Here is an 11248-nt window from a genome sequence, read left to right on the forward strand (position 1 = left end):
GATAAGATCATACAAGATGAGAGACTTTTGTTATCCTAACCAGGCCTAATTAGATAAGTTTTGATGACTCATTAAGGAAAAAAAAATGGAAGTTATGAACTTATGATGAGGCCAGCCTCATCTAGTCTGGTTATTCAAGAGCTCTCATTCTTCTATTTTCTTCGGTTTCGTCGTAATGATCCCAACATATAACAAAGAACGCTAGGGAATTATAACAAAGAAAATGATTAAAATTTAATTTGTAACACCAAAGCAACACGTTTAATGTGACAGACATCATACTAATTAATTTTTATTTTTTATGATTGATGTGATAGAAATATGACGTTAATTATATTGTACAGACCTTAACATTTTTTTTTTTTAATATTTCAAGTAGTCAGATTTGGAGTATATATACAATTATATAGAAGCTCAACGGGCATTGCACTCCAACAATTGATCAAATATAAATAAGAAGTTAGAATGATGTTTGGCTCCACCCAATGTCTATCCCCTTGAGAGCATTGGCAATGGTCTACTCATTGTCAAGTTTAAAGTTTGACTAAAATATTAACTTTTGACTATAATATTAATTTTTGATTAGGTGAATCTACATTGGACTAGCCATTATAAAGTTAAAATAATAATATAATATTTTATTTTTTTTAATTTTTTTTGTAAATATAATTTATATATTTCTTAGATCTTTATACTTTGTATAAATAATATGTCTACTCTATCAATTCGTAGAAATAATGTGCATGCCATGTATGTTTTACCATTCAAAGAGAGAGGAAGTGATGAAATAATTAAATATTACTTTCCATTATGAATAGTAGCTAACTATGTTTGGAGAGGACTTAAGATTTACTATTCATCAAGTCTTAAGTTTTGGACTATTGGCTAGTCTAATATGAAAGTTTTTTCTCACATCTAGCTAAAATTTAGACTTGCATTGACATTTGGCTAGCCCATTGCCAATACTCTGACAAGTGGGTACCAAAATTTAGAAATATTTTGTTGCTTTTGGACCTATTTATTGAAAGAAAACCTGCCCAAGTTATATTAAAAAAAATGTTAAGATATAAATTAAATAGTTTTATGCATAGGGTATGTTTGGATGCTGAGATCATCTCAGTATATTTCAAACTAATTATTGATAGAATCAACTAGTTTTTAAAATTTTCATAAAAAGTTCAAATATATTTCAACATATTTCATATATTCAATCACATCTCAATGGACTCACAAAATCTACTTAAACATCTTAACTCATTACTATTCACACCCAATGCAACGGTTGTGTTTGGTTATTGAATCAAACTTAACTTATTTCAAATCAATCATTGATGAGATCTACTACTTTTTTAATTTCTTATAAAAAAGTTAAACATATCTCAATTTACTACATATATTTTAACTTAAAAAATTAAATTTATTTTATTAGAATTTATAAAATATTACTATTCACTACTCAACTCAATTCAATATTCAAACGTAATCTTAAATCTTTCGTTGAAAGGAAAAGTGGTGGCAGCATAACTCACTGTGAAAGCTCGACGATTCAATGATCTTTTACCTCTTTCGATTAAGACAGACAACAACAGATTGTATGCTCATGTTGGGATATTTCAAGCTGTAGAACTCGCACAAGAACAAGAAAAAAGAGGACAGAACAACTTAAATGGGTGGCACACGTCGCAGTGCCTATCGTGTTCGTGTCCAAGAACAAAACAAAACAAAAATAAAAATCCTCTGGTTTAGATTTACAGACACAGAATCTCCAGATTTCTCCGTTGAATTAATGGTGATCAGCACAGGAGACGTCGATTATACGTAGTTCGATCATTTCAGGCTGATTTGGACATCTTTTTCAAATTTGATTTCTGGAAACTTGGTGATCAACACTCGCCGCAAATTCGACATTTTTCGGCCTCATTATTAATATCATCGATACAGTCCAAATTAGATCAAGTTTTAGCCACACTCTCACTTGTCCTGCACGTGTTCGGATCTGCTTTCTATGGTTGTCGATGATTCCTGCCATACGAGCCGTTGGATTTACCTCCTTATTTTATAAATGAGTAGGGTTACACTGTTACAGTCAGAAAAATATCTTACAATATTAATTTCTTAAATCTGATTATAATTTCATACGATACGTTAAATCTACTTTACAATTTAACAATACCATATTAAACAACGTCAATTTATAAGTTTACTTTTGTAATTAAATTATTTCTTATTTATATATTTGTTTTTGCCAAAACGAAATAAAAATGGCCAACGATATAGAAAAATTCTCCAAAATTATAGATGTTACAAAGTTGATATATTGAATTGATAAAAGAAGGTTGATATTTCCTTCAAAAGACAATTATACTACAATTATCAACTACTCAATATCATTCACATATGATCAACTTTATATTACATGAATTCTTAAAAGACTCTATTTCCTACCTTTTTTCTTTCTTTATATCAGTGATTTTCCTTATAGGAGCATTATTTCATAATAATCATTCATGTAATTATATTTAAAAAAAAAAAAAAATCGTTGCATCGAATATATGGTTGGTGAACAATCAAAAGTCAAGTAATGTATGCAGTATGCTCAATAGAAGGCGGGCGGGGTTTCTCGAAACTATTATACGTGGCACATAAATAAACAACTACTACATCCCTTATCCGACACACCATGTCCCAAATTCAATGGCATTTCTATTTTATATTAATTATTAGGAATTTTTAGAGTTTGGACATATGATATTTGAATCCTATCATATCACAGCATGTTAATAGAAATTAGTATCACATAAATAATTTAAATAATATAACATTTTTTTATAGAAAAAAATACTAAATAATCTATATATAGTTTAAAAAATATTTAATAATTCTCCTATCTTTAGTGTCTCATGCATACAACATAGGTTCAATCGAAAGGTATTTTCGACTAATTATGAGTGAAGAATGCCTGGACAAGAAGGACATGTCTTCACGAGTAATGGCAACCTTTATGAACAACCCCTTTTAATACTGGCCATCTTAAACAAGACATTTCAACTAACAATATTGCCACCGCTCATCTATTAATTTACTTCTTTTTTGATCTTATACCAAGAAGGAAGGAGTTCCGAGTCGGAGCTAATCAATAGCCTCGAACAACCACGTTTATTTAATTAGAAATATCTTTCACTTCAAATTTCTTGAGAATTCGATAGAATTGATTGTTTTTTAATAAATAATTCATGGGGAAACCTACACTTTATGTGAAATCTTGTTTTATTAGAGAAGCTATATTCCATTTTTGCATATGTATTTCTAGTGTAGCCCAACATCGATCTAGGTTCCGTTTTGATGTGAGTTGAGTTGAGATGTATTGAGTTCTTTATAAATAGTAATGAGTTGAAATGATAGAGTGAGTTTTGTAAAACCCACCTAAGATGAGTTTAATGTATTTAGATATTAATTTGAGTTTAGATATATTTATAAAAAGTTGAAAAAGGTTGTGGATCTTGTGTATAATAAAGTATTGAGTTAAAAAATATTATGGGTCCCACGTGTAAAGAGTTTTTGAGTTAAGATGAGTTTAGTTATTAGAGAGTTGAGTGTTTGAATGTTAGACTCGGTTTAAAATTAAACTGAGGATTAATTACACTTTATTCCCTCGAACTTTCACTCAATTCATAATGTACCTCCGAAACTAATAATTGCATCAAAGTGGACCATCAAATTTTCAAAACTTCTCAATCCCCCATTTCATCTATCAGCAGCGTCAAATCTAACGAAAATTTACTACACGAGCTGTTCATGTGCATAACATTCACTGTAAAGATATAATTTTTATCTAATTTATTATCATTGACTATATAAAATATAAAATATAAAATAATATATGCTATCAATTAATAATAAATCATTAAATATTTTTTTAGCATATATTATTAATATTTTATATAGTCAATAATAATAAATTAAATAAAAAATTATATCTTTGTAGTGAATTTTCTTTAAATTTAATGCTGTTGATGGACGTAAGGGAAAGATTAGTAAGTTTTGAAAGTTTAAAAGTTTATTTTAATGTAATTATTAGTTTTAAAAGTATATTATAAATTGAATAAAAATTTGAAAAGATAAAATATAATTAATCCTTAAATTTAATTAAGTTGATCTCACTTCAGTTGAATTTAAGTTTCAAACGGAAGCTAGTTTACATTATCTACTTTGATGCGACCGAGAAAGAATATAACACCTTCATTAATCGAAAGGCTAATGTCCAAATCCACTGAATTCCCCCCTCTGATCTTTTTAGCCAAAAAAGCATTGACGGGACTGCAAACTATTTAATTGGTACAGAGTTGGAGATGAGTCATTCGAGGATAGAGGTTGAAACTTGGATACGAAGGCATCCAGATTGCGCATATAAATCTTTAGTTTTATTAGAAAATATCACTCCTATTGTAAAGACGATTACAAACAGCACATTTGGAAAATGTATGAATCGGTCGCACAATTGACAATCTCGTGATACTGTAGCGTATAGACCATACATTCTGTACGACAGATGCAAAGGGATTGCTTTCATTTGCTGCATTTCACTTCTTTTCTTCTTTTTTGGAAGATAATGTAAATTAGTTCATGAGGTTTGCTTTGGGAATTGGTCTATTTTATTAATCTAATCTTCAATCAAACTTTGCTGACATACTGTGATGAAGAGGTCGTCTTTAACTGGAACCTTTACTTTATAAACTTTTAAGGAGAATTTATATACAACAGCTGCTTCAATTTTTCTACTCCGCACGTCACGATTTGAAGCTGGCCGCCTCAATATAAATTAAGATCTAAGATGAAATTTTCAATAAAATGAGATTTTATTTAAAATATTTAAATAAGATTTTCTTGACTTTATATTTAATACAATAATTTAAAATGAGACTCAGTGCAAATCTGATACCTTAATTTAGTAAGATCTTAAAAAATTTATTTAAAAATATAAATAATTTATTGTATTAAATATTAAATTTAGTATTATGGGACCTTACACACATTGAAAAATATTAAAATTATTTATTTTTAATTTCTTTTTTTTTTTAAACCTCATTTTTATTTTTGGAGAGCTTGCACATGGTGGGGGCCATAGAGCCTAAATGGCCTTACCATTGAGCCGGCCTTACCCCAACCTTCCTCTGGCCGTGCTTCTCTCTGAAAAATAAACCCCTCGCCCGACTTGAATCTCGAGGAGAGAGATGGGATCGGTGAGAGAGAGAGAGAGAGCTTGATGAGAGAGAGAAAGGGTTTGGTGAGAGAGAGAGAGAGATGGGGAAATGGGATTATGAAGAAATGGGATTACGGGAAAATGAAGAGATGACATAAGAGGGAAAAAAAAAAAAAGAGTGCGGTGTAGAGGCTTATAGCAGTCCTTACAGAAGTCCACAAACTCTGTACCTTACCGATCTACCAAAGTCGTCCAAATGGAGACCCAAAAGAAAAGAAAAATATTATTATTTTTATATAGGGGATGGGGGGTTCAAACCTGATTCTCCCATTTAGAGATTAGGCCTTATGTCATATGGTCCAAAGGAACTTGGTAAAAATAGATTTTTCATTACAGGTGGTGGGTAATTGATCGTTGGGGCCTGAATTTTAAGCAGGCAGTAGACTGTAAAGTTTGTCTCCGGGTTTGTCATGTAACGCGATGCCTCCATTGCTCGTACCAGTAAAGAATAAAATGCCCAACTGGGAACCCTCGCTCTCGGATAAGGAAAATCCAACATCTGCAACCAAGCCGATTCACCTTCTCTCTTCAAATTCCAAACCATCGGCACCACCCAGGCGAACTTCATGTGCATCACTAGAAGCTCTATTGTCGGCTAGGAAGCTTCTTGAGTTAGAGTTGAGCTGCTGCAATTGGTGAGGGCAGTGTTGAAAAATATAGAGGGTGCTGGTTGGAGTCTATTGACTGGGTGTACGATGGTGCATCCAGTGGCAAATGTGGACCATTTGCTGCTGCTCTTCTCAATGGAGCAGCAGCCAAGGCTACAGGCCTTCGTGCTCATGCCTACTACTAGTGTCATTAATCTACAGAAAAGTTATCATGCTTCTAAAAACACGGTCAATCCTAAGGCAAGAACTTACCATATGGCGTCCAAATTTAGAAGGGCAGCGGCCCCTCACATTGCTTCCAAGTTCCAGCATATAAACTTTGGACAAACTTCAAAAATCTGTAACCATATGGATGTTCATAAAACAAAAATCCAAATGCTAGAAAAGAGACAAAGCAGAGCCATCATCTATCATTGACTCATCATTGTGTTTACATAAGGCTTTACTGCTTTCTCAAACAGAAAAAGGAATTCAGGGTACCATCTTAATGAACGACTCATGATCTCATCGCAGCCAAAAGCTCAAAAGAGGATACATTCGCTTTTAGAGTGTTAAAACACTCCAGTTTTTTTCCCAATTGGTGACTATATGCAAAGTCACACACGCACGCACGCACCAAGTCTCAAACCCATGACTTATCCTCCATTCCATTTGCATGGAGAAAGTATCATCTGAACAAGAACTTTTGGCTAGTTGGACACTAGTTCCAACTTCCATACCCTCAACCCCTAAATCATATATTTCAACAACCAGGGTGGTGATAATCAATTTTTTTTTTTTTTATAAGTAAAAATATTATATATATAAAAAAGAAATAACCAAGTACACTGATGTATACAAGAAAACACATTGCCCATTAACCCCAATGACCCAAAAAACCAGTGAAAAACAACCCAAAATACACTAAGCCCAAACCTCTTGTTTCCTGTAGAACTAAAACGCTACCCGAAAACCCAACCCCAACCTCTTATTTCGTCCTTTAGAACTAAAACTTCACAATGCCCTCCCTTTAGACTTCCCTCTAGTTGAGCTACCACTCTTAGGCCTCGTTTGTTTTCAAGAAACATCTCATCTCATCTCATCTCATCTCACTTCATCATTACAACTTTTTCAAATCCCCACATAAAATAAAATAAACAATTCAACTTTTTCAAATCCCAAAACAAAAATAATATTAAAAAATATATTCTAACAATATTTTATTCAACTTTTTAACTTTAATCTCATCTCATCCCATCTCATCTCTGAAAACAAACGAGCCCTTAGTGTTGTAGTTGATTGCCCAATAAAGACGTTGTAACTCCCTACTTTTCTTGAAACTTGATTTGGTTTCAAGCGCGTGGCTTGCCTCAATTGCAGTGATTAGTTCTTTAAATTGGTCTTCACATCCTCCATGTGAAATTCTCACAAACTGCTAAATCTCACTAACTTTAGGCAGAATCCAATCTGCTATTAGAGGAAGAGAGACCAAGGGAGCAACATTATCCCCAGACACAACATCCAACTGCACTCCCGCCTGTGGACATTCCTCTATACAAGGCACCAACGCTAAGCTCATTGGTTCTTCAGCAACTCCATCGGTTCTCTCCAATGGTTTCAAGCCCATTGGAGATTCTGGGGTGACAGCAAGTTCCTTTACCTCTAGGGTGGTATCGGATTCTACATCTCTTTCCGACCTTGGCAGTACACCATTTTCGTTCAACTCCGACGAGGGAGCCATAGTTCTTTCAGAGACCAAGGGTGTAACAAGAGGCGAATGGCATTCCATTACTGATGTCTCAACGCCGATACTGGAAGTAGACCCTGCTTCAAATATTCTAGATTTCCTTTTGACCCACCATACTCTCCTTGATCTGGTTATGGGGACAGAGCCGAATCCAATTTTCCATTTTCCTTTAGAGTTTAAAGGGTTTGGGCCCATCTTGTTTCTTACAACTCTGTTGTCTCCAGCTTAAATTAGGTCTATCTTCGTAGACAAGCAAGTTATTGAGAAAATTTTGAATTTGACAATGCCAACACTGAGCAAATTCAAAATTTTCTCAAGATTGTGACAAAGAGGAAATCAAGGCAGCACGGACTTCCACTTTCACATTGTAAAAATAAAAAAGCAAAGGAACCACTGGAAACAATTGGAGATACACATGTAAATATAACAATACCAGCTATATTATAAAAAAACCAAAAGAAAATTCTTTCTATCCATCGTCTAAAATGTTCGAAATTTAGGGCAATCAAGTACACCGAATCAATTTCAGAAAAGGCAAACAAAGCATTGACTTTCAACCCTACCAAATGCCAATACTATGATCAAAATAGCTGACCTATTTCTTAGCGGGTTTCTTCTTGGCACTCACGGCCTCCTGCGGCTTCGGATGCTTGTCAGCCTCGCTGGGGTCCAACCACTTGAGAGGGTGGCGATTGAAGAAAGGCCAATTAGGGACCGTCACCAATGTGGTCAGAACCACACCGCCAGCGTAGATTAGGACCATCATCTGGAACGATCCCGATATATAGCCAGTGGCGAACGCCACCACAGCGAATGCCAAGAGCAATATCTGCATCAGCTGCTCCGCTAGCTTTTGCCCTTGCCAATCCATCTAAACAAACTCCACAAACGTCATCAAATATTGAATAAAATCGTACAATCCTGAAACCCTAGAATCTGATATAAAACCCTAGATAATCAACCCAATTGATCAAAGAACAAAAACTTAAGGAGGGAGAAGAGTACGAAACAAAAAGTAAACCCCAGGTATCTGGTTAGTTTTCTTCGATCTTCAATCAACCAAACATAACAAGTCAAAGCTCAATGCTCACAAATAGCCATGAGAAATGGGTGCTGATGGAATCCGTATATTGGAATTGGGAACAAGACCAAAATAACGCCCTAACTTTAAGCAATCAGAAAGAGAGAGAGTGTGATGGGGTGTACCTGAACCGAGAATGCAAAGACAATGTCCGAGATCCAAAGAGTATAAAAGAATCAGAAACGCAGCTCAAAAGCTACTTATAGTTATACTGTACTTCTCGTGAAAGGAAAACAGCAGCCGTTGGATTTTTTTTATTTGAAAATGATAAAAGAGAGAGAGGTCTTATCAAAATTTTTTATAAAAGTTCATTTATGAGTTGATATAATTTTATCTATAAATTTCTTTTTTATAAAATAAATATAATATATCACATTAATTTTATAAATTTATTTTCATAAAAAATTTTATTAAATAAAATATTTTCTAATAATAAATACACGACTTATTTTAGAGATGTTTTAAACAAAAGACATTTCGTAAAATAATTTAGAAAATAATTATAAAAATACCATTATTTTATAAAGATTACTCCATTTTAAAAGATAACTCTGGTAATAGTTACAAAAAAGAGTTAATGTTTATCATTATTTTTTTCATTTTCTTGAGATATGGGTGGGTGGAACGAGATTCTCTCAATTTTTTTAATATAAATACATTTTATTAAAAGAATCTATATATATCTTTATATATATAAAGTGACTATCTAAAGAAAATTATTGTTTTAACAGATTTTGTTATTTCTCCGTTTAAGTTAACGTCGTCAATACCATCCGTATATTGTGAATCTAACTGTTACTAAAAAGACATTGTAGCTTCAATAAATACTGTATCATGATTGCATTTTTATTGATAATTTCAAAATAATTATTCATCGGTTGTTACAATTCTCTAATTATTAATTGGACATTACAATTCCACATTTGATAATTACACTGTAAATATAACGGTTACAAAGAAGACATTGCAACTTGCATTTTGATTGATAATTTCATACAATTATTTATTGATTGTTACAATTCTCCATTTACATATTAAAAAAAATGCAAATGAATAAAATTTAAACAATAATCCACACAAACGCATCACCAAAGAAATCCCTCTATTTCTTCTAATACTAAATTTTGATTGATAATTTTAAAACAATTATTTATTGAGAAAAAAATCGTCAATAAAACGAAAAAAATAATATATATTTTATAAAATTGAAGAGAGAAGTGTCAAAAATGAAGATGAAGACAAACCTGAAGAGAGAAGTGTCAAAGATGAAGACGAAAACAACATACAAAATGAAGAAAAGACAGAAGACGAAGCGAGAAAAAAGTCTGGTTTCAGAGAGAGAAGATGAGGAGAAAACGAAAAAGAGAGAGGGGGGAGAAGAAGATTAGAGAAGAAAGTGTGAGGATAGAGGAAAGAAGAAAATAAGAATAGTTGAGAAGAAATGAATGTGTCGGCATGTAGAAAAAAAGAAGTAGACGGAAGAAATAAATCTTAGGTTTAGTTGATAGTTTGTTTATTAAAAACTATGAAACTGTCAGTGCAGAAATGAAAGTGTCAATGATGAGGGTTAATTTTTCTTTAAACGGCACTGTATAGAGGTATGTATTTAATTTAAGATCCTACACTCCACAGGCTATCATGATCCTACACCGGAGTTTCTCTCTCGTAAATGAAATGAGAGGGACAAAACTGATGACAAATTTAAGAAGGGTGCAGTAAATAATTGTTATTTTCGCGTGGTTTTGTTACTTTTGGATCTCTGAGCTCTTCATTTTCACGTGGTGTCAGGATGTAGGTACTATTTGCACCAAGATATACATTGGGAATATATATAGAAATAAGAAATTATTATTCAAAAATCGAAATAGGGTTTAATAGAGTGAAATAGTATATAAAAAAATAAAATTAAGTTTCATTATTTAGAAATCAAAAACAAATTTAGGGCTTGTTTGTTTTCAAGAATAAAATCTAAAATTTTAGAAATTTTAAAAACCTCTCATCTCATCATTATAATTTTTTTAAAATTTTTACATAAAATAAAATAAATAATTCAACTTTTTTAAATCTTAAAATAAAAATAATATTAAAAAATATATTTTAATAATATTTTAATAAATTTTTTTAACTTTAATCTCAATTCATTTCATCTCATCTCTAAAAATAAAAGACGCCTAAACAACAAAAACATAGTTCACATAAGGATTTTAGATTAGAGAGATGATGCATGCATGACCCCCAACAAGTAAATGATGCTAAATAGTCATGACATCGCCAGCCTAGGTCTGACAGTAGGATCCCTAAGATCGTGATCATCATGAATCATGTGACAACAAATGCTTGACAATTAAGTATTGAAAAAAAAATCTAATTATCTGAGACTATATTAAAGAGTAATAAAATGATGATATTTAAAAAAAAATTATAATTAAATGGATCTAGCACTTCTTTAAAGATGAGCAGCACATGATCTATCTCCAAATAATTTATCACAATATAGTTAGGCCAAGTCGATAACTTAAATAGTTAGATATGGAACTGTATGTTAATATAAGGAGTCTACAAATTTTGAAGAA

The 11248-nt window shown here is 32.2% G+C and overlaps 1 protein-coding gene across 1 annotated transcript; it reads right to left on the reverse strand.

The window, feature by feature from the left end:
- Nucleotides 1–8012: 8012 nt before the first annotated feature.
- LOC121257343 (probable signal peptidase complex subunit 1) lies at nt 8013–8945 on the reverse strand. The gene is made up of 2 exons (XM_041158312.1): nt 8801–8945; nt 8013–8465 (listed from the first exon to the last, which is right to left on the reverse strand). The coding sequence occupies exon 2, from the start codon at nt 8463–8465 to the stop codon at nt 8190–8192; it is 276 nt and encodes a 91-aa protein (XP_041014246.1). The 5' UTR covers nt 8801–8945; the 3' UTR covers nt 8013–8189.
- Nucleotides 8946–11248: the final 2303 nt, after the last annotated feature.

This window comes from Juglans microcarpa x Juglans regia, chromosome 3S (assembly GCF_004785595.1).
Source record: "Juglans microcarpa x Juglans regia isolate MS1-56 chromosome 3S, Jm3101_v1.0, whole genome shotgun sequence".
Classification (NCBI taxonomy): domain Eukaryota; kingdom Viridiplantae; phylum Streptophyta; class Magnoliopsida; order Fagales; family Juglandaceae; genus Juglans; species Juglans microcarpa x Juglans regia.

What these genes read in the sequence shown, in the direction of transcription:
- LOC121257343 (XM_041158312.1), bottom strand. Translation starts at nt 8,465, where the DNA reads ATGGATTGGCAAGGGCAAAAGCTAGCGGAGCAGCTGATGCAGATATTG.